At 41.8% G+C, this 24,628-nt stretch overlaps 1 protein-coding gene across 1 annotated transcript in view; it reads right to left on the bottom strand.

The window, feature by feature from the left end:
* Positions 1-19,726, bottom strand: part of SNX24 (sorting nexin 24) — a 148,985-nt gene extending 129,259 nt beyond the window's left edge. The window contains exon 1 of the mRNA XM_012664325.1: positions 19,629-19,726. Within this exon, the coding sequence (XP_012519779.1) occupies positions 19,629-19,688 (60 nt within the window). The 5' untranslated portion in view covers positions 19,689-19,726. The remainder of the gene's footprint in view (positions 1-19,628) is intronic.
* Between the last annotated feature and the right edge of the window lie 4,902 nt (positions 19,727-24,628).

The raw sequence follows: 24,628 nt of genomic DNA, 5'->3' as shown, positions 1-24,628 counted from the left end.
TTTAAAATAAGGTCTCCACTAATGTCCTAAGTTAATTTCAACTTTGTTCCTAATAATTGGTACTTAAGAAGGAATTTTAGGATAATATTTAAAAGTTAATTAAAACCAGCATAAGCATTCATGTCAGTCAAACATGACCTCTGCTCTACAACGCATTTAAATGCATGTCACCTTGACCTGTAACACAGCAATGTAAAAAATTTTGGTCAATATAAATCAAATGCACACTAATTTATTCAGCAGGTTTCCTAGTATCTGAATCAACATCAGAAATCTAACCAGTATTTGTTATTCTGTTATTGACAAAAGGAAGCATATTTAAATGATAACAAGTACTCATGGGTGTCATTTGGAAGTTAAATTGTTCCCTAAGGACAGCCTCCATGAACAGCTACATTTAAAGGTCATTTACCACCAAATTATGAACAACTGTTGCATTCATTAGCACAGGCTCAATAGTTTGGAAGCTGCAGTCATCAATTTTTTTACTGACAATGACATCTAATTGTTCACTGATAATAAACAAGGAAAACAGACCTTTTCTGTAAACTTTTATCCTGAACTATATTTACATTTTAACAACTGGGATGCTAGCTTTTGATTTAAAGTGAAGGGGAAAAAAAAAAAAGAAAAGAAAAACTGGGATGCAAACTTTCCAGAGGTATGCACTGAAGAAAAACCTCCCAACTGCAGGAAGGACTAAACATTGGGTGTGTTAGCTCATTTACCAAGTGATTTGAAAAGCCGCTAGTTTTGAGTGGGGCCCAGAATAAGGGAAGGTTCGGCAACAGGTCCAGACTGCTGTGCAAGCTGCTCGGCCGCTTAGGCCACATGATCCAGCACTTACAATCGTACTGGAAGTGTCAGTAGCAGATGGGACGCTGTTCGGAGCCTCTGGCAAGTTGCTATAGGTGAATTGCAATGCAGTCCTTAGAATTTTGGAGCAAAGCCCTGCCATCCTCTGTGGATAACTACTGTCCTTTTCAGAAACAGCTCTTAGCCGGCTACTGGGCCTTAGAGAATGCATGCTTAATCATGGGCCACCAAGTTACCACGTGACCTGAGCCGGCCATCACAAACAGGGCGTTATCTGACCCATCAAGCTATAAAGTTGAGCATGGACAGCGGCTCTGCATTATCAGACCGAAGTGGTATATATGAGATCAGTCCAAGCAGGTCCTGAAGGCACAAGTGAGTTCCATGAAGAGGCCCAAATGCCCCTGGTGCCCACCCCTGCTGCACTGTCTTCTCCCTCCCGGCCTCACGGGCAGCTCTCTACGATCACTTTCACAGAGGTAGAGAAGACCAGGACCTGGTTTACAGATGGTCCTGCTTTATTTGCAAGCACTCCCCCAAAGTGGACAGCTGTAGCACTACAGCCCCTTTCTGGGACATTCCTGAAGGACAGCAGCGAGAGGAAATCCTCCCTGTGGGCAGAACTTCGGGCAATGCACCTGGCTGTGCACTTTCCTTGGAAGGAGAAATGGCCAGATTTGTGAGCATACACTTACTCATGCAATGGTGTGGCTGGATGGTCAGGGACTTGGGAGGAATATGATTGGAAAACTGGTGACAAATAAATTTGAGGAAGAGGTATGTGGTATCCGAATAGACAAACAACATGAAGATATTTGTATCCCATGTGAATTCACTGGTCTTACCAGTGAATTTCCCAGCATCCTGAAGCAGCTGGATTAATGCATGATGGATGGCCTTTTGAAGACTAGTGACAGTGCCAGCTAGGTGGCTATCCCTTGCAGGGCTGGGCAAGGTTCTCCAGAAGGCTGTATATGCTCTGACTCAATCTCCAATACATGGTGCTGTTCCTCCCATGGCCAGGACTGACAGGGCCAGGAATCAATGGGTGAAGATGGGAGTGGCACCGTTCACTCTCACCCCTAGTGATTCACCAGCAGAATTTCTGTTTCCTGTCCCCAAGACTTCATGCTCTGGTGGCCTAGAGGTCTTAGTTCCAAAAAGAGGAATGCTTCCACTAGGAGACACAACAATAGTTCCATTGAAATGGAAGCTAAGGCGATTGCCTGGCCATTTTACACTCCTCATGTCTCAATCAACAAGAAAAGAAGGGAGTTATTGTGCTGTGTATTGCTATGCTATGTACTCGCTGGGGTGGCGGATCCGGACTACCAAGGGCAAGCTGGACTACTCCTCCACCACGGAGGTAAGGAAGAAAACGTCTGGAACACAGGAGATCCCCTGTGACTAAAGTCAATGAAAAACTAAAGCAACCCAATTCACGCAGGACTACTAATGGCCCCAACCCTTCAGGAATGAAAATCTGGGTCAACCACCAGGTAAAGAAACATGATGAGCTAAGGTGCTTCCTGAAAGCAGGGGGGATATGGAATGATGGAGGCAGTTATAAATACCAGCTACGACCACACAACCAGTCACAGAAATGAAGACTGTCATTATTCTATTTCCTCCTTATTTTGTTATGAATATGCTTGTGTGTATGTGTATTAAGCAACTTTCGTTTTTTTCCCTCCTTTATCCCCTTATCATGTGTTACGAGGGCTATCAAGGAGAAGAGTAAGCACCACTCAAGCACTCCACCTTTTCTTCTGGGGAAGGGATTAGTAGTTTTTTGGTTGTATTCTGGTTAGTTGTATTGTGTCAAGTGGAATTGTGACCTGTTATTAAGTATGGTTAGGGAGACATGTATGGGTGTCAAGTTGACAAGGGGTGGACCTGTGATGGTTTAATTGTGTGTGTCAACTTGATTGAGCCACAGAGTACCCGGATATTTGGTGAAACATTTCAAATAAAGCATGTCCAAAAATGGTACTTCTGACCTTGTTCCCCAAACCTGCTCTACATTCTTCCACTTCTCAGTAAACCGCACCATCATTCTTTCCTTTGCTCAGGCTAAAAACCTAGGGGTCACCCTCATTCCTCACTTTTTCTCACATCTTACGTCAAATCCATCAGTGGATCCTACTGGTGACCTCATCAAAATCTATCCAAAATCCAACCATCTTCCACCGCTTCCTCCTACAGAACTGTTCTAAACCATCATCATCTTTTATTACTTGGGATACTATAATAGCTTCCTAACTGAGCTTTCTGCCTACACCACCCTTCCTACAGGCTATTCTCCAAAACGAAATGAGAGTGATCCTTTTAAAACGTAACTCATGTAACCAACAGGTAAGCTCCATGAGGACAGGGATTTTCATCTGTTTTCTTCAATGCTGTGTCCTTAGCATCTAGAGCAGTGCCTGGCGCACAGCTGGCAATGAATACTTACTGAATCACATCACCCCTCTGCTTCCCATCTCTCAGCGTGAAAGCCAACGCCTTATCATCGCCCACCAGACCCACTGGCTGCCCTCCCTACCCCACCACTCCACTTCCCATTGGCCCCTCCACACCACGTACGACCTCACCTCCTACTGCTCTCTATTCTCTTACCCCATTCCCAACCCCACGGGACTCCTTTCTATTCCTAAAACACACTGAGCACACCCGCACCTTATGTCCATTGCACATGCTGTTCCCCCTGCCTAGAACATCCTTCCCTTGATAGACTCATGACTCACCCCTTTTCCTCCTTCAGGTCTCAGTTCCAAGGTCACCTTCCAGGGAGGGCTCCTCTGATGACCCCCCAGCATCCTTTATCTCCCTTCCTTTGTTTATTTTTCTCCATAGTGCTCATTACTACCTGGGATACTACGTAGAATTTAATTATCGTGTTGATTTCTGCCCTCCCACCTTCAACCAGAATTCCAGCTCCCTAAGGGTAGAGACTTTGATTGTTTTGTTTACTGCTGTATCCCCAGCAGGCAGGTTAGTGCCAGTCACTTAACAGGTAGTCAATAAATACTTGTTAAATAAGTAAATGGATTGTTTCCATTTTCTCTAGATATTATAAACAATGCTACAATGAACAATTTGTATGGAAATCCTTGTGCATTTGCGGCTATGGACTAAACAGTGGGAAGGCTGGGTCAAAGGATAAATAAATATCTTATTTATTAATATTGCCAAATCAACCTCCAAAACATATCTTCAAACCTTCAATCCCATCAACAGTGTGTTAGAGAACTGTCTCCCTTCATCTCCATCCTCATCAGTATTGGTTTTTATCAATCTTTTTCATTTTGCCTATTAAATTAAAAAAAAACAACCCTGTTTTTACTATGACTTTAATTACCAGTGAAATCGACTATCTTTTCTTTTTTCTTTTTTTGGTCATTTGCAACTCTGATGTCTCTCCCTTAAAAAACAAAAACAAACAGAAAACTCCTCTCTACTTGTAGATGCTTCCAGGCCATACTTTTAGCTGGGAAGCTACGTAGTCCCACTGCAACCACTCAACCTAAATCTTCAAACTCCAGTCCCACTCCCACCATCTACTCTTTCTTGCCAACTATCCATATTTCTTAGCCTTCCCCATGCCCTTCCTTGGACCTGAAATGATCTCCTTCCCCTTCTCAAACTGGCAAACTTCCACTCGCCCTTCCAGAACAAGCTTCCATGTCAGCTACTCCTGCACCCACAATCCCAATACAGTGCTTACGAGTGGAGATGCAAAAAATAAATAATCACAGCAATGAATTTTTGCTCTACCCACTTATGTAATCTCAATAATACAACAGATTTCCATTAGCAAGATGGAGAAAGGTGAGGGTGTAGAAGAGAGAGCTTACAGTTTCTAAAGTGATCCCTAGATTCCTAAATACATCTAAATTCAAAGAACTAAGAAAAGGTAGTTGGTGAGACTTAATTCACATATTGTTTCTTCCTTAGAATGAGAATGATAACATCAATAAGAGCCAAGTGCAGTGGCTTGTGCTTGTAATCCCAGTAATTTGGGAGGATGAGCTAGCAGGATCACTTGAGGCCAGGAGTTCCAGACCAGACTGGGCAACACAGTGAGACGGCCATCTCTAAAAAAAATTTAAAAATTAGCTGGGCATGGTGGTACATGCCTATAATCCCAGCTACTCAGGAGGCTGAGGCAGGAGGATCATCTGAGCCCAGGAGTTTGAGGTTACAGTGGGCTACGATCACGCCACTGAACTCCAGCAACGGAGTGAGACCTAGTCTCTAAAAAGAAATAAAATACAATCAATAAGGAGAGGACAATCGCATATTTCAAATGCCTACCTACTCTCCTCAAAAAAGAAAATAAAAGGCTCTAGAAAGGGACACTAGCATGTCTCACATGTGCCCAATCTAGTAATCAGAATTTAGCCAGCAAATTACATGGGATCTGAGAGGGCTTTAGCTATATGAAAGGTTATCTGCTCCTTCTAAAGTTGTCTGGACGATTAAAAAACTCCTCTCAGAGTTTTCCCAAATCATTAATTGTATTACTTATTAGACTGGGAACATAAGGGGAAGTGGTACAAAGACCCCACCTGAGTGAAACTAAAATTAACTGTCAGTTACTATGAGGTGACATTTTCCTAGCATGACAGATAAGTCAGCTTTTAAAAATTTTTCTTTCAGTCTTCTCAAACTGTTAGAAATATACACTCCCGTGAATGCCCTTCCATCTCCTACAGGGCTAATCTGGTTCTATGAATGGAAAAAACAGAGTCAGCTGTCTTTCAATGTTCACAGGGGGCCGAAGATGACAAGCTCGGCCTCTGAGCGAGGACAGCGAGCGGGGAAGTGCGTAGGGGACTTTCGTACATGACGCGTATCAGTGGCGAGTCTGTGCCTCCAAGGTGAGCAGATACCTCATCCACTCATTCGTTCAAGTGCAAATGCTGACGATATCCATGCATGCTTCTTAGACATCGAGGGCATTAAAACAGACATGGTCCTTGCCTTCAGGGAGCTACAGTGACTACCAACTGTTTCTGCATTACCTCACTGCCTACTTTCAAAGCACAAATTCACAAATATACACAAGTTAGACAGCCCTTTGTCCCTGTTTGCTTGCCTATTTTCCTCAACCAACTATTTGCCTTCATTTTGCCAGAGGAACCATTATTACTCTATTGCTCTATGTTTCCCTAGAATACAGAACAATCAAGAAAGAAATGTTTTGAAAAATTTAGTGACTCTCTGAAAGTTTCTGTATCTTACAGTTTTTATTACCTTATAGCTCACAGATGATAATACTTGTATTTCATCTGCAATCATCTCAAAGCAGACAACTCCGAACTTACCGGGCAGACTTTAGGGTTAGAATGATCCTCTTATATCTGATTAGTACACAAACTAGAACTTTACATTTTGGAAAAGTTTCCCTTCAGCTATCTGAGGTTTTGTGTACTACAGTCAACTCACAGAGCCGGAGTGTGTGAGTGTGCAAGTTACTCCTGCACACAGATGTCTCCACCAAAAACCCTTAGGCTTCACAACTGACTGGAATACCTCAGTACTAAATGTAATTTTTAGTATGAAGCTTAGTACATCGTCAGTAAATCATCAGATTACCCCAAACTCATGGTCTGACCTGTGTTTAATCTTTTCTCTCAAGAACCTCAATGAAAGCTAGATTCAAATATAGAACTCTTCATGGTGGGAATCTTGCTTTAGAAATGCATGCTTTTGGCCATTTACACCTATAATCCTAGCACTTTGGGAGGCCAAGCTGGGGAGGATCACTTGAGGCCAGGAGTTCAACAACTGTGAAATGCATGCTTTCACTAGTTCAATTTATGAATAAATATTCTAGGAACAGGATAAAACAGCCACTTTTGCTAACTAGTCTAGCCTCATATAAAATATTTTTGAGGGTATTTTATTTTCACTTTCTTTGTTTATGGATCTTCCTTGTGTACATAAATGTATGAGGATAAAATTATTATTATTATTATTTTAAGAGATACATTCTTACTCTGTCACCTAGGCTAGAGTGCAGTTGCACAATCATAGCTCACTGCAGCCTCCAACTCCTGGGCTCAAGCGATCCTCCTGCCTCAGCCTCCCGAGTAGCTGGGACTACAGGCACATGCCACCACACCCAGCTAATTTTTCATATTTTTTGTAGAGATAGGGTCTTGCTATATTGCCCAGACTGGTATCAAATTATATTTGAGTGGTTAATGAAAGAAATGAATGCTTCCCTTTTAATGGGATGTCTTGATTCACTATGAATCACTGTATACTGGTTTAATAAAATCTGAGTAATTGTAATTAGAAGGTTATCTGAAATAGTGAAAAGTTTAAAATAATAATTCTATCTATTTATAATATTAAATAATATTCTTAATCATAATTAATGTTAATAAAGCAATAAATTATTTATTATTTATAATATATAAACTATCTTATTCACAGAAAGATAAATGAAAATGGTTCTTAACCACATAAAACGATGCTCAACTTCATTCATAATTCAAGATGTGATGAATGACATTAAGACCTACACTGGGGCTGGGCGAGGTGGCTCACACCTGTAATCCTAGCACTTTGGGGGGCCCAGGTGGGAGGATTGCTTGAAGCTGGAAGTTGGAGATCAGCCTGAGCAAGAGTGAAACCCCGTCGCTATAAAAAATAGAAAAATTAGCTGGGCGTGGTGGTGCACACCTGTAGTCCCAGCTACTCGGAAGGTTGAGGCAGGAGGATCACTTGGGCCCAGAAGCTTGAGGTTGCTGTGAGCTAGGATGACACCACTGCACTCTACCTGGGGCCACAGAGTAAGACACTGTCTCAAAAAATACGTAAATAACTAAAAAGCAACAACAAAAAGACTATACTGAGATACCACTGCTTACCTATCAGGCTGGCAAAAAAAATCCAAGAGCCTGAAAACACATTCAGCTGGCAAGCTTGTGAGTAAGCATGCACACTCATAAATCGCTATGGTAATGCAAAAGTAGTACAATCCCTATGGACAGGAATTTAACAATAGCTGGCAAACTTAAACATGCATTTACCTTTGGTCCAATAACCACTGCTAGGGATTTATTCTACAGATACACTCACAAAAATACAAAAAGACATACACACAAGGCTATTTACTGAAGCCAAACCATGGAGAACAAGTGTGCTTCGCAGACAGTGCATTTTTTACAAATTGAAGTTTTGTGGCAATCCTAGTCAAGCAAGTCTACTGGCACCATTTTTCCAACAGCATGTGCTCACTTTGTGTCTCTGTGTCACATTTTGACAATTTTCTCAACATTTCAAACATTTTCATTATTATTATATCTGTCGTGTTGATCTCTGGTCTCTGATGTTACTACTGTAATTGTCTGAGGGAGTCACGAACTGCATGCTCGCGAGAGGAGAGCTTGACCAATGTATGTGTTTTGACTGCTCCACTGACGAGCTGTTCCCCCATCTCTCCCTCTCCTCCAGCCTCCCTATTCCCTCAGATACAACAATACAGAAATTAAGCACTTAATTACCCTACAATGGCCTCTAAGTGTTCAAGTAAAAGGAAGAGTCACACCATCTCTCTCTTTAAATCAAAACCTAGAAATGATTAAGCTTTAGTGAGGAAGGCATGTTGAAAGCCTGACAGGTCAAAAGTTAGACCTCTTACACCGAACAGTTAGCCAAGTTGTGAATGCAAAGAAAAAGTTCTTGAAGGAAATGTAAAGTGCTACTCTGGTGAACATGAATGATAAGAAAGCAAAACAGCCTTATTACTGATATGGAGAAGGTTTTAGTGATCTGGATAGAGATCAAACCAGCCACAACACTTTCTTAAGACAAAGCCTAATTCAGAGAAAGGCCCTTAACTCTCTACAATTATATGAAGGCTGAGAGAGGTGAGGAAGCTGCAGAAAAATAAGTTGGAAGCTAGCAGAAGGTGGTTGATGAGGTTTAAGGAAAGCAGCCATCTCCGTAGCAGAAAAGTGCAAGGTGAAGCAGCAGGAAATTATCCAGAAGATCTACCTAAGATAACTGATGAAGGCAGCTTCACTGAACAGATTTGCAATGTAGACAAGGCCTTCTATCGAAAGAAGATGCCATCTAGGACTTTCATAACTGGAGGGGAGAAGTCAATGCCTGGCTTCAGAGCTTCAAAGGACAGACAGATTCTCTTGTGAGGGGCTAATGCAGCTGGTGACTCTTAAGTTGAAGCCAATGCTCATCTACCATTCTGAAGATCCTAGGTCCCTTATCAATTATGCTAAATCTACAGGGTCCATAAGAATTACGCTAAATACAGAACACTCTGCCCGTGCTGTATAAATGGAACAACAAGGCCTAGATGACAACACATCTGTTTACAACATAGTTTACTCAATATTTTAAGCCTTCTGTTGAGACCTACTGCTCAGGAAAAAAATATTTCTTTCAAAATATCACTATTCATTGACAATGTACCTGGTCACCCAAGAACTCTGATGGAGAGTAATATTCTTTCATGCCTGTTAAAACAACATCCATCTGCAGCCCATGAATCAAGGAGTCATTTCAATTTCAAGTCTCATTATTTAGGAAATACATTTTATAAGGATATAGCTGCCATACACAGTGATTCCTCTGATGAATCTAGGCAAAGCAAATTGAAAATCTGGAAAGGATTCACCATTCTACACATGATCTTAGCCAAAAGGCTGAGAAGTGATGGGATTCATCATCCTAGATGCCTTTAAGAACATTTGTGAATCACAGGAGGTCGTCAAAACATCCACATCGATAGGAGTTTGGAAGAAGTTGACTCAGCCCTGATGGATGACTTTGAGGGGTCCAAAACTTAAGTGGAAGAAGTCACTGCAGATGTGGTGGAAACAGCAAGAGAACCAGAATTAGAAGTGGAGCCTGCAGATATGACTGAATGGCTGAAATCTCAGGATAAAACTTTTAATAGGCGAGGAGTTGCTTCTTATGGATGAACAAAGAAAGTGTTTTCTTGAGATGGAATCTACTTCCGGTGAATATGCTGTGAACATTGTTGAAATGCCAACAAAAGATTTAGGCCAGTACATAGAATTAATTGATAAAGCAGCAGCAGGGTTTGAGAGAACTGACTCCAATTTTGAAAGAAGTTCTACTATGGGTAAAACGCTATCTAACAGCATCACATGTTACACAGAAATCTTTTGTGGAAGGAAGAGTCAATCGATGCAGAAACCTTCACTGTTGTCTTATTTTTAAAAATTGTCGCAGCCACCCTAACCTTTAGCAACCACCACCCTGATCAGTCAGTAGCCATCAACATGGAGGCAGGTAAAAAGATTCTGACTCACTGAAGCCTCAGATAATCATTAGCATTTTTTAAGCAATAGAGGATTTTTAAAATTAAGGTAAATACATTGGGGCTTTTTAGACCTAATGCTATCACACACTTAACAGACGACAGCCTAGCATAAATATAACTTTTATATGCACTGGGAAACCAAAAAATTCACGTGACTTGCTTTATTGCTACATTTACTCTGTTGCAGGGTCTGGAACCAAAGCGGCAACGTCTACGAGGTATGCCTGTACAGAAAGGCATGCTGCCTCTGCAACGGATGCCTCTGTGCAGGGATCTCCAGGATATATTGTTGAGTTATAAAAAAGCAAGGGAGAAGAAAATGTTTTAGTGTACTATTGTTTATCTAAGGAAAGGAGTGGGGGCTACAAATACATTAGTATTTTTTAATGTATTTTTTAAACTGAAGGATAACCCATAACTTTTTTCTTTACATAGGAAACACTTTACTGATTATTTTTACATTCCATCTTTTGACCCCTTAATCTGCTAGCAGTGAGTTCTTCTATACACAGAAGAAAAAATAATTCCTCATTATCAGTAGAGTGCTGGTGACAGTGTCATATCATTTTTTTTTTAAGACAGGGTCTCATTCTGCCACCCAGGAGGCTGGCGTGCACTGGTGTGATCACAGCTCACTGTACCCTTGCACTCCTGGCCTCAAGTGATCCTCCTGTCTTGGCCTCCCAAAGTGCTAGGATTACAGGCGTGAGCCACCATGTCCGGCCACGATGTTTTTTGTTTTTTCTTTAATAACGGTAATCAATGAGAGGGGAGGGAAACAAGCAAGGAGGACATAAACAGAAGCTGAATTTCAGCAGACAAACCTGATGTGGTGGAATTGATTTAGAATTATGTATATACCTTACACAAGTCTAAAACAAAATTAGTTCTTAAAAAAATTCCTAAAAATACAAAATAAAATGAGACTGGGTAGCCAGTTGGTGTTATAAGCAGAGAAGAACTAATCCAACAAATCTACAACACAGTCATTTGATTGTACACCCTAGTGGACTAGGTCTAGGAATCAAAGAACTTGTTTTTTTTTTTTTAGTTGTAAGCTGTATTCAGTAATCATGTTGTTGATGGTAGTACTGGTATTGTAATTAAGACATGTTTATGCTTATAAGGGAATGCAAATTGCTAATCATGCGATATTCAAATTCTATCAGTTTCAGCAACTCAAGAACCAAGATTCTCAGTGTGGGAGAAAAAACACACAGTTGAAGACTGAAGAGAGTGTGAAATTAAGGAATTCAAACTTAAAGCTGTTGGGAACTTTAAATTATTCTGAACCTTGAGAAAAATGTGGCTATGCAGCCTGAGTCACCTGGCATGCAGCTGCAACTTCTGACTTTTTTTCTGTAAATAATTGGGAAGATGAAGCAGCTCCTGAGATAAGATCCCCCTCAGATCTTTATCCCTCCTCAGGAGTAATAAAGTAATCTTCCTTGGAATGTAGTAAGCTGTAAGCAATCAAATCCCTGTAATGTATGCACTAGTCCTGTATGTAAATGTAACTCTGCTAAAACTTCTCAGGCTCTGCCTGTATAACTGAAACCTTGGCTACCTATTCATTTGCAGCTGACCCCATTCATTTGGAGTGTGTGTTTACCAAGCGGTGGTCCTCAAGCTTTGCACTTGAATAAACTCTACACTTAGTAATATTTTCTGAATCTCATATTTAAGGTTGAAAAAAGAAAAAAAATCCTGATAGCCTCAAATTAGCATGTATTTTCTCTTAAAAAAAATCCTAGATTTGATCACTGAAAAGATCTAGAAACCTTCACAAACTAGTCCACGCCTTGTGCCCAGATTGTGGTTTCTAAATCTCAGTTCCCACTAAACGCAATCAGGGATCTTTAGAGAAATGGCTAATCCCAGGTGTGGAGTGGGAATGTAAAAGAAGTACCAGGAATATCTTGTTACACAAAAAGCAAGGAAGTTATCAAAGACTACTAAGGTGTGTCAAGGGCATAGCACCCAACTTGAAAAGGCCAAACTTGAAAATGAACAAAAATGGCATAAAAAGTCATAAAAATGGTAAATGCAATGGACTGAACTATATCAAATATGCTCTATCCTCAAATTCATAATGAATTGATGTAAAATTAGACTGGTATTTGTGATACTGCTCATTTTTAAGTGAATGATATTGTAGCAATATTTTAAAGGGGGAATCTGTTTTTTAGATATACAATATAAATATCTGAAAATATTTACAGATAGGTCTGAGATTTGCTTCAAAATGGAATGTGGAAGGATATGCAAGGAGTAGTGGGAAAGAATAGGACATGGGTCATGAGTTTAATTTTCAAATCTGAGTAAAGGGGTCATTATTCTCTCTACTGCTGCATAAGTTGAAATTTCCCATAATAAACAGTTTTAAAAGAGCAAGAGGGAATAAGACAACAATAAAAAAATAACACCGTAAAGGCACATACAAAAACAAAATAACAGAAAATGTCATTAAAAATCTAAATGATTCTAAACCAGCTTAAGAATGCAAAGCATGAACCTGACAGTTCCTTTGTTCTGAAGGGGCAGAGTGGGGCCCAGAAAAGAATGAAGACTGGAAGTATCTCCATGACCTCTGTACTATATCCTAACCATTTATGTAAATGTATTAGCCTGAAAGATCACGAGGGAAAAAAGCATGGATAGTAAATAAGGCTACAAAATGGAACCTTAATTGAGCACACATTTTGAAAGTTGTAGTAAGAATACCAGTTGCTTATATATAATTGTTTCTAAAGTACTGTACATCAAATTATTTGCATAGAGGTTTTTTTTATAACATAAATATTTCACCTGGACTTTTGTTTACATTATTAATTTACATTAAAGAGTTTTAAAAAAATAAATAAACTTCAAAGCAGTCCCTACTTGAAATAATAATAAATCACAAACATAGGTAGAACATTCCTGGCCCTTTGTAAACATTACCTCATTGAATTCTCAAACCAGACCTATAAGGTAGGTACTCTTTTACAGATTATCCTCTTCTACAGACAAGGAAAATAAGGCAAAAGGAGTTAAGTAGCTTGATCTCTCAATCAATGCTGGAGGCAGGCTTTGAACACAGTATGAGACCACGGCCTGTGCCTTTCACCACTAGGCAACATGAGCTTCCATCACACCCTGGTGAAATATTATACATAAGCTCACATGGCAAAAATCACCCAGGAAGCATCTGAAATAACCAAACTTTAATGTGACCTGTGTAGGTTCATCTGTTAATATAATAATAACATCTGTCTCATTTTTGACTCACAGTATGCCACAATTTGGACTACAAACTTAGAATCGGATCAAAGCGAACTAAAGTAAATGCAATGTGGTATCCCAGATTGGATCCTGGAACAGAAAAGGACATTAGTAGAGAAGTCGGTGAACTTCAAATAAAATCTAGAGTTTAGTTAATAGTGATGAACCAATGTTAGCTTCCTTGTTCCAACAAACGTACCACGGTAATATAGTACGTTAACAATGGGGGGAACTGGGTGAGGGGTACACAGGAACTCTGTACTAACTTCCCAACTTTTCTGCAAACCTAAAATTATTTCAAAATTAAAAGTTTTTTAAAAAGAATACATAAATTTGGAAATAACTACTAAAAGATTAAAACATATTTCTAGCTCAATGAAAACAAATTTAATTCTGCCCCCAAATTCCTAAACACTACATTTCCAAAACTCAATCTTCTTGTACCTATTTTGAGTTTTAAATGAATGTACTGTTCTAAGTTTGTTAATGGTCAAGAAGAATGTTTTCAAGCTGTATTGCTTGTCCTTAGGGGTAAGGAACATATCTTACAGATGCTTGATTTAATCATTCAACAAATATTTAATGTGGGCTTCTGCTATGAGCTTACCACACTTGAGGCACCGTGCCAGCGACATGCCTGTTACACAAAGGCCACCTTCATCCTATGTGCTGCTAAGGGATGACTGAAGGATGTTGTGGACATTGCGGTCTCACTGATGTCCTGCTGCCCTTCTCTCGCTGTGGTGCCTGGGGGTTAGGTGGCAGGAACGGACTGACCCATTCCCAGCTCCAGAGGTGCCTCCTAACTATTTTAACTCCATCTGGTTAACCTATCCTTCTTCCATGGTGACTGGTTCAGATAACCCTGGCCTCTGCAAATCGGCATATAGAATTCCTCTGAATTCCCCTGGCAGTAGGATGGTTTGAGAAACCAACTAGGGACTGATGAGAGACTTATTTGCTCATGACTCCTGAGTAAAAAAGTACCCTTCCTATGAAGAAATATCCTCTCTTCCTCTGGATGCTACAGTATGTAAAAACTTTTAAATAGGCTGTAATTTTGTCCATTTTGTCTTCGGGTAGAAGCTACTCTGAGGATGAAAGCGCAGAGATAAGAGGGCCACTTTCGAGTAGCCAGCCAGACACCCTCAACCTCCCAGCCTCATTCTCACAAATATAAAATAGCAATACAGTAACAATAAGATGTAAATCATTGTTAATTCCAAGGCAGTGTTTACATTGTAGTTATATTAAAAAACAACAAAAACAACTGGGAATTGGATATTAGGGTATTGCTAATTTTGTGGTAATATTTACATTTTGGTTACAGCTTTAAAAAGCCTTTAACTGTCAGATATTCATAGTGAAATATTTACGGGTAAAATACTCCAGAATTAAAAAAAAAAACGTGGGGAATAAGTGATGGCGAACGAAATATTAATAACAATTATAAAATACCGAAGGTGAGTGATGGGTAAATGGCGGTTTGTTATGTTGTTCAATTTTTGTATTTTAATCCATAAAAACTTTAAACCTACACATATCACAATATTATGATCCTGTATACATGTATATCTAAAGCTGCCTTACGTACTGAAGGGCATGATATATTTTAAGTGTGTAACAACTAAATCGGCGATAGGTTCCAGATCCCAAGAGGACATTTCTGTACAAGCATAACACATGTAGTCAGTCATAGACATTCAGTTAAAATGGACTTAAGTCTAATTTCTGCTTTGATATTTACAGCTATGAAAACTGAAATCTAATACATTCAAACTTTTGTGCTGTTACCTAAGCAGTAATTCTAGTTTTGTTGATTTTACCTACAAAGTATCTTAAAATCGAAAATACTAGCCTAAACTGGCATCCGAGACCTGGTATTCTCAGGTCTTGGACTGGGCTGTTCTCCATCCTCATCTTGCAAGATCAGTCAGCCACATCTGGTACTTTCTTTCTTGTAAAGCATCTCCCACCCTTTCTTTTTCCAGCCTCTTACCCCTGGGTTTCTTTCCCCTTCTGGATTCTGTGCTCAGATATCTTTGCTCATGCAAATTCTAGGATTTTATACTTGGCCCTCCCTCTTTCCTCACTCTGCATGTGTTTTTTTGTTTTTGTTTTTCAATCCTTTATGCTGACTGGCCCCTTAGAGCTATATTTCTAACCAAGACCTCTATCTACCCTGAACTCCAAAATCAAATGCCTGCATCCATCACCAAAACTCAGTAGGTGCCTGAATGAATATCTCCCCTGCTTCAGTTCTTATCTTACCTGCATCCACAGGAGTCACCCTGCTGCTCTACATTTGGTCCCCAGGTACTGGAGACTCTTATAGTCATCCCTTCCTTTCCATCCCAATGCTAAAGCCTCAGTTCAGGCCCTCATCCTCTCCTTCCCGATCATTTGCAAGTGTCTCTTAAATGATGAGTGCTCCAGGGCCATTGCTATGGTCTGAATATTTGTGTCTCCTTCAAATTCCTATGTTGAAATTCTAAGCCCAAGCTAATGGTATTAGAAGGTAGGGCCTTGTGGGAGGTGATTAGGTAATGAGGGCAGAGCCATCATAAATGGGATTAATCCCCTTACAAAATAGGTCCAAGGGGGATCTTAGCCCTTCTCCCATGTGAGAAAACACAGAAGCAGGCACCATCTATAAACCAGGAAATGGGCCCTCACCAGACACAGTCTGCTAGCACCTTGATCTTGGATTTCCCAGCCTCCAGAACTGTGAGATATAAATTTCTGTCGTTTATAAACTACCCAGAAGGCTGAACTAAGATAGTCATCTTTCTAAATGCAAAGCTAATCATGTTATTTCCTTCTTTGAAACTCTCCAACAACTTCACCCTATCTGAAGTTAACGTCCATATACCCTTTATAGCTCTCAAGGCTAGTGACCTAGTCTCTCCCCATCTCTCTCTGGAATCGCTTTGCACAATCCCTGCTACTTACTCATAATTTCAGTCTGCAGCCTGACCCCACATAACCTGCTGAGCTGCTTCATGCCTCAAGATCACTGCTCTTCTGATTTTCTCCTCTTATGAAGATTTAATCACTCATTATTTATTCAACAGACATGTACTGAATTCTTACTATGTGATAGGCTCTGTACTAGGTGCAACAGTGGAGATGAACACTATTCCTAGCCTCAGGGAGTACACAGCCTAGCAGGGAAACAGATATTAAACAAGTAAACTATTGGCATATGGGGGGCGGGAAGAGGAGAATAAATTCCCAGGAAGTAGTAACATTTGACTTCATTGCATTTTGCTACAATATCCTCTCCGACTTCTTTGTAAAGGACACTGATTTAGAAATGCCCTCCTCCTTTTGGTGTACCTCAGTTTTAAAATGCCTTTTTTCTGAGATGACATTTTGCCCTACATTTCCTCTTTCTAAAATTCACAATCCTAGCAAAAACCTAACCAGATTTCAAAGTCAGCATTCCTAAGCACCCCAACCCCCACCCCAGCACAGCCACCCTGCAGAGCAGAACTGACCTCTCACTCCCTCAGGCCCCCCAAGTACCCTACCCTGCCCTGCCTTGCTCTGATTAACTCCTGGATGGGCCCAGAATCCCTAAGGACAGGAACAAAATCTTTCTTTCCTTTAAATCCCCACCAATACAGTGCAAGCCCACAGCAAATCTTTAAATGCTTAAATGGCAAAAATTCACTCTTTAAAAGTAAATAAATTTGTACCTTGGGCATAAATTTGTATAAACTTTTTGAATACCAATTGTACATTATCTATAAAAGTTTAAAAGGCCTGGAAGTACCACTTCTAGTTAATGTTCTACAGAAATCTCAGTAGTTGCCATAAAAAAGTATGGACAATGATGTCTCGTTTTAACATAGATATAGTTGCTAACAATTGGAAAAAAATGTCAATGGCCATCAACAGAGAGCCGGGTAAACAAATTAGGGTGCGCCACACTGTGGAGGAGTCCTTCCCCAGCAGCTAGAAAGAGGAGGCAGACCACTCCCTGTCAACAGTGAAAGATGTCCACAGTTGTAGGATGACAGTGGTAGTAGAACCTTGCCATTTATTCCTTTAAAAAAGAAAAAAATATATGTCTTCACAGTATAGGGAAAAAAATCTCTAAGCCATATCCTACATTTTATCTCTGGGGGCATGAGACTATAAGCAGAAAGGAGAAACCATCTGTTTCTACTTTAAACATCCTATCATTGAATTTGTTAGAGTGAGATGTAATGCTTTTTAAATTTAAAACACAAACAGAATCACTAAAGTAAAAAGATAGTGTTTTTTTTTTGTTTTTTTGTTTTTTTGTTTTTTACTAATGTATACATTATTTTACCAGTTTCTTATTTAGGAAACTGAGATTATATCTTTTAAATTCTAGGGTTTTTTTTTAAGCTGAAATATTATTCACTGCTATATTCCCAGCACCTAGAATAGAGATTTATAGCAGGTGCTCAGTTAATATTTGTTGAATGAATCAACTGCTGTACAAGTATAAAATCAGTTGCTCAGGGGGAAAAGGTATTAACTGCTTCACAAACTGACAGAGGAAAAAGATCACTTCAGAATGTATTTTAACAGTGTGACTCCCAATTTAAATGAGTCAGGATTTTTTTTTTTAAGTAAACTTTTAAAGAGCACAGATCCTCCAGTAGAAGAAAATCAATAATGGCCAATAAGCCTTAATTATGATCTATTTCAAAGAGCTTATTTCTGCAGGTAATTAACTTTTAGCTTGGACTATTAAGACCAACTTCATCTTCTCTCTGAAAACCAAGGCCCCTAACAATTGGCCTTTTTACCTTCAGATCCTAAAAGAAAGCCCCCAAAATGGTAAGCCCTCCATGGGTGTTGAGGATGCTGATGAGAGAGGTGAGATACCTAGAAAAACGAACCCAAGGTTTTAGGCTTAGGAGACTTGGATAAAACCTCCAAGAAAAAAAAAGTCTTGAATGGATTCAAGTTTAAGTTCAATTTTTTTAAAAAAGAAGATATAGAATATTTAACCAAACGTTAATGCACTGGAAAGGATTATTTATATAAATAACCGCCACTATACAGCACAACTCCCCTCTCCCTGCAGTTTCCTCCCCATGGAAAGCACTTTAAGTACGTACTTGTCTCAGGACGCTTGGACCCAGGAGTCTACTGAATTCTAAAAACCTACATACTTCCTGGACTTTTTTTTTTTTCCGATCACTGCTTTTAATTCTAAATCTTCCTTTGACAGGGTGATTTAGTCCTTGCCATGAAAACACAAGGGCCCAAAAGACTGTCATCAAATACCAATAATATTTAGAGGATGGGAGATGGGTTAAAATACTTCTCCGCCAAATTCATGTAACTGGTGTTTAGCAAGTTTGTGAATTGGCCGTAAATAAAATAATCCTTACAGACTGCTCTTTACAATCTCTCTCCAACCCTACCCATTCTTTAACAACTGGAAAATTCTTCCAAGGTCTACGCACCCTCTGACATCTCCCCCACTAGCAATAACTGTCTAGGTAAGAATGTTTAAATTCATTGTGAAATCACCACCAACAGTTCACTTAATAAACTTGTTATCCCCAAATGCCCACGCCCTGGTCTCTGCCCTCCCCTTCACTCTTAGAGCAGGGGTCCAGTTTCACATTTCTGGGTGACCACAGTCCTGTGTATGAAACAGGTGCTCAGTAAGTACCGATTTTGCCATTTCATGGCACTGCATAACTGGAAAAAAAGAAAAAAACAAACTTTGGAAACCATCTCAAATCAACACATGTGTTTACTCTGGCTAATAAACAGCGACAAATGATGATTTTTTAAAAAGTGCCATGTTTTCTAGCTGAAGGAACGCACAGTACTTGGAAGCTCGCGTGAACCTGCCGCGAAGCCACTTCAGTCCGGACTAAGGGGGCAGCCGCGCTGGAAGCGAACGAAGCCCATCCCGGCTCCACAGGGCGGCGGGGAGAAGGGCGAGCGCCGCGCCCCAGCCCCGGGCGCCCGGCGCTCCCACCCAGGCCGGGAGCAGGAAGGGATGGAACCCGGGGGCCCGGGGGGCGCCCGCAGCCGCCGCGCCAGGGAGGGGCGCCCGTTTCCTTGGCAACCGCGGCAGGCCACAGCCCTTCCTCCGGGCCGGGGGAGGGGAGGGGAGCGAGGCGACCCCTGCGCAGGGGCGGCGGCGGCCGGGGGCGCCTCCCGGGGCGCAGCGCCGCAGGCCCGGCTCGCGGGGCCCTGTCCCGCCGCGGCCCGCGCCTACCGTGTATCCCCGCTCCAGGTCACTCTCCTCGTAGCGAAAGGACGGGATGTAGACCTCCATGGCCGCGCCAGCCGGCCGGCGGAGGGCGAGTGGGGGGCGGGCTCACGGCTGCGGCCGCCGCTCCGCCCCCGGGCCCGCCGCCCCGCCTCCCGCGCTCCGCGCCCGCCCGAGGCTGCGCGGCCGGACCCGGGTCTGCTCCGGCGCGCCGCGCTCTGGGCGTGCCTGCGGCCGGGGCCGGGGCCGGGAGGCCGGGGCGGAGGGCGCGGGGCTTTAGGCGCCTGAGCCCCGGGCCCGATGGGCGGCCGAGATCAGCTGGGCCCGGAGGAGGCGGGGCCTGAAAACCTGAGTCTGCAGAAAGGGGTGTGCGCGCCCCCGCGCCGGGACTGGGCCGCGGCGGCGCTCCCTGCCCTGGGGCTCCGGCGGGCGCTCGGAGGGCAGTTTGCAAGACGGAAAAGAATGGAATAGTGTGAAGCTTTTTAATTTCGTTTTGGTCGGCTGAGTTTTTATTTTTACCCTCGAAGGGCACTGACAGCTGTGAGCCCTCCAACTTTTACCAGGACTCTCCTGCTTGCCTTCTGTTCGAAGGTCAGGGTCTCCTGAGTTGGCCGTCGAACCCGGGAGCGGTGCTGTGCCACCGAGCCCGAAAGTGAGCGCGCAGGCTGGCGGGTCACTGAGATAAACCCTCCTGCTTCGGGCTCCAGTGCTAAAATGCTGCCTCTAACTAAGTATAAGGAGCTTTTTAACTATGAGAGAAAGTAGAAGACGCAATAAAGGGTAGGGACTAGGGACTAGTAGCTTGAAAGTCCTAAAAGATTAAGTGCCCCAGCTGAGGACACTGTTTTCTTTTTTGAGGCAGGGTCTCCGTCTGTTGCTCAGGCTGGAGAGCGGTGGCGTGATCATAGCTCACTGCAGCCTCGAGCTCCTGTCCTCCACTAATCTTCCCGCCTCAGCCTTCCAAAGTGCTAGGATTACAGGCGAAAGCCACCACACCTGACCATGACAAGACTTTTTAAAAAGGCACTTGCCCTAAAACCTAGTCGGTAAGGCAGAAAAATCACACAGTACAGTGTGATAGTCACTAGAGGCTTAAGGTCATCTATAAGCTGGGCTCTGAACTCACAGCATAGAGCCCACAGAGCTGTTTCGTTCATCAGGAGGTGCTGGCCAGAAGAAAAACGGAATGGTGGGCTAGTCAGGGGCCACAGCTAAAAAGTAGGGAGTTTTGAGAGCAGGGCACATCTTGGAGCTGCAAGTGTGTGAGTGCTGGGTTAGGAGGATGGATCCTCAGATGAGGTTAATGTAGAGGGCTTTGCAGGCAAGTTCCGACAGCAAGAAGCCCAGTTATTTCTCTGTCCCATGATTTAGGGTTCCATCATAAACTCTAGAGTTTGCTAAGCTGAAATGCCCCTACTCTCAAGGGCAAACTGAATTAAATGCAGCTGCAGTCCAAGAAGCTCACTGGCAGCTTACCCTTTTTCCTAGCTAACTGAGGTCACTTCTCAGTGACCCACAAGTCACCTCCGACAGAGTAGTTTCAATTCTGCACTGCGCTGTAACCTAAGGAAGGAAACTCAAGGCTTACCTGAGTAACTTGATAATCGAGTTTCCTCAGCTGGGACCCTGTGCGGTGGCTCATACTTGGAATCCTAGCACTTTAGGAGGCTAAGGCAGGAGGATTGCTTGAGGCCGGGTGTTTGAAACCAGCCTGGGCAACAGAGAGAGAGCCCCTACATCTCTACCAAAAAAAAAAAAAAATTTAATTATCCAGGCCGGGCGCGGTGGCTCACGCCTGTAATCTTAGCACTCTGGGAGGCCGAGGCAGGCAGATTGTTTGAGCTCAGGAGTTCGAGACCAGCCTGAGCAAGAGCGAGACCCCCGTCTCTGCTAAAAATAGAAAGAAATTAATTGGACAACTAAAAATATATAGAAAAAATTAGCCGGGCATGGTGGCGCATGCCTGTAGTCCCAGCTACTCAGGGAGGCTGAGGCAGGAGGATCGCTTGAGCCCAGGAGTTTGAGGTTGCTGTGAGCTAGGCTGATGCCATGGCACCCTAGCCCGGGCAACACAGTGAGACTCTGTCTCAAAAAAAAAAAAAAAATTTAATTATCCAGGTTTGGTGGCACCCACCTGTAGTCCCAGCTACTTGGGAGGCTGAGGTGGGAGGATCGCCTGAGCCCAGGAGTTTGAGGCTGCAATGAATTATGACCACCCACTGCACTCCAATCTGAGTGACAGAGTGAGACCCTGTCCCAAAAAAATGATATAGTAATAATAATAAGCTTCATAACAATCCCATGAGGAAGTGTTATTTGCAATAAGATGCAAGATGACTTTCAAGGGCTAGGAAGTAGTATTTCTGTTTATTTTTAAAATAATAACAGCTGATGATGGCAGAAGACCCACAAAACAATTTCAAGATTGGTTGAAACGGGTAATATAACTCAGGATCATGTAGTCATGAAAATCCTTGTGCCACAGATTGCTGATCAAGCTTTTATTTATTTATCTATTTATTTTTTATTTATTTTTTTGAGACTGACTCACTCTGTCACCTGGGCCAGAATGCAGTGGCACCATCATAGCTCACAGCAACCTCAAACTCCTGGGCTCAAGCAATCCTTCTGTCTCAGCTGGCTGAGTAGCTGGGACTACAGTCATGTGCCACCAGGCCCAGCTAACTTTTTCTATTTTTAGTAGAGATGGGGTCTGGCCTCGAACTCCTTTACCCTACAAAGGATCAGGGTAAAATAAGGTCTCAAAAAATATACTTTCTATGCATTCATTCTCAGGACCCTATCCTGTATATCCACGAAATGAGGGAATAAATCAAGAAAGAGGAAAATATGAGGTATAGAAAGTGGAAGATACAACCCAGGGCAGCAGCGAGGGGAGCTTCAGGATCACCACCGTGCATGGGCTTAACAAAGTAACCAGTCCAGACTAGAGTAACATGGCTCAAGAGGCAGGCATTTTGAGGGCTGTTTTCACAATGCTTTCTGCCGTATCTTCTTTTTAATCTAAAGAAACTACTGGAAAATATACTTCACCAACACAAGAAAATAAACCAAAAAAAAGAAGGTGGCCCGAGTCCCAGTGTATAGGGAGTACATCCCAGGAGAATAGTAAAGGCAATTCCACAGTCGAGAGTGAGAGAAGTCCAGGGGTAACTACAGCAAGCCCAGAGAGCACTCGCCCCAGAGAGAGTATTAGTTTCCAGGAGCGAGGGCTCTAACGAAAACAACTGGAATGGCGAGATTACCTGATGCGAATGGTCTCATTGGAAAACGCACTGTGACGCTACGGGAAGGCATGGAGGAAATTACCAATAGATTAAGTAAAAAAAGCACCAACCAAATTGAAAAAAAGTTAAAGCATGTTTTACCTCAGAGAAAAATAGCAAGGTCATTGAAAACAGGAAAGCCTGAGAAACTGTCACAGCCAAGAGGAGCAGAAGGAGACATGACAACCGTAATAAATGTATCCTAGATGTGGTGTCCTGAAAGGGATCCTAGAACAGAAAAACTATTAAGCAAATACTAGGGGAATCTGAATAAGCTACAGACTTCAGTTAAGAATAATGTATCGATATGTATGAGTTGTAACAAATGTACCACACTAATGCAAGATGTCAGTGGGAGAAACGGGGTGCAGGGTATGTGAGAACCCTGTATGTCCGAACTTCACAATTTTTCTGTAAATCTAAAACTTCTAAAAAATAAAGTTTATTTTTTTAAAGAAGAAAGAAAATCATCATTAAATATACTACAACTTTCAGCTGTGAGCAGTATTTGTATAGGCACAATAAAAATGCAAATACTGATTTAACCAAAAATTGTAACGTAACGGCATTGCAAGAGCGGGGGACAAGTGCGTAAAGCAGAGTGACGGCAGAGCGGGCGAACAAACTCCTGCTTGCCATAAAAAAGGTAAGTAGATGATGTCTAAAACTGATGTGTGATAGCAGTGTGCGCCTGTTATTTAGAAATGTAAAGGCCGCAGAAGAAGCAGCCAAGAGTAGAAAGAGAAGCGTCTGAGGAAGAGGATTGGGGAAACCCAGGCCCTGTGGGGCAAAGCACCATTGCATTTCGTTAGCCTTGCCAGTGCTACTTTAGTTTTCAGATTTTGTGCATGTATTAATTTGATAAAATAAACATTAACTAAAAAACAGAAGGCTGCAGTAGATTTTTACGTATTGACAAACAAAAACTTCTAAGACACTGGCAAATCAAAAAGCAAATTCCAGGAATGCCACAGAAATAACCCTAATGGCATTACCAAAGAGGCCTAGGCAGTTGTTTGCCGTATTGAAGTTATTCTTTTTAAAAAAGTACCAAATACATTAAAACTTAATGTTGTTTCTGAAACCTCAGTTCCTGCCTTTGAGTACTTTCTTCTCCTTTTCTATTCCCTCATTACCAGAAAAGCTGCTTTCACTTCATCACATCCCAATCTTCCAATTTCTGCCTGTCTTCTCTCTCTTGCCTTCATTTTGCTCAATGTAACCTTAGTCATTTAAATTCATATGTAAAAATCCCTTTTCCTCCCGCCCCATGTTCTCTCAAACCCACCACCAATCCCCAATATTGAGTGGGTCCATCAATTTGCGTAGGTCCTGCTGTCTGAGGGCTGAAGAAATGGATACTGTCTTCCATTGGCTTTATTTGTAAATTCATGATTTCCAAACTGATTTGAAAATTAGCACTCATCTCTATTTCTTTTTTCTAAACATTTACTATTCTTTTTTGGCCTCCAATCTTCTTTGGCCTTCCAGCTGGACATGGCCCCCTGATGATGGCTTAATTTCTTACTTCATCAAGAAAATAAAAACTTTCAGGCTTGAACTCATACAGCTTTTCTTTTTCATCTCTAAATATACTCATCCTTCCCTTTCCTTTTGTTGAAAGTAAGAAATATCCCCACTTCTTTCTGAGACTCTATCTACCTGATTTTTTTCTTCCATTCTTCCCTTATTCATTTTACCCAAGATTTTGAAATCAGC

This window comes from Propithecus coquereli, unplaced genomic scaffold (genome assembly GCF_000956105.1).
Source record: "Propithecus coquereli isolate 6110/MARCELLA unplaced genomic scaffold, Pcoq_1.0 Scaffold88, whole genome shotgun sequence".
Lineage (NCBI taxonomy): Eukaryota > Metazoa > Chordata > Mammalia > Primates > Indriidae > Propithecus > Propithecus coquereli.
Note: the sequence above shows the minus strand (reverse complement) of the source record. Positions and strands in the feature narration are given on the sequence as shown.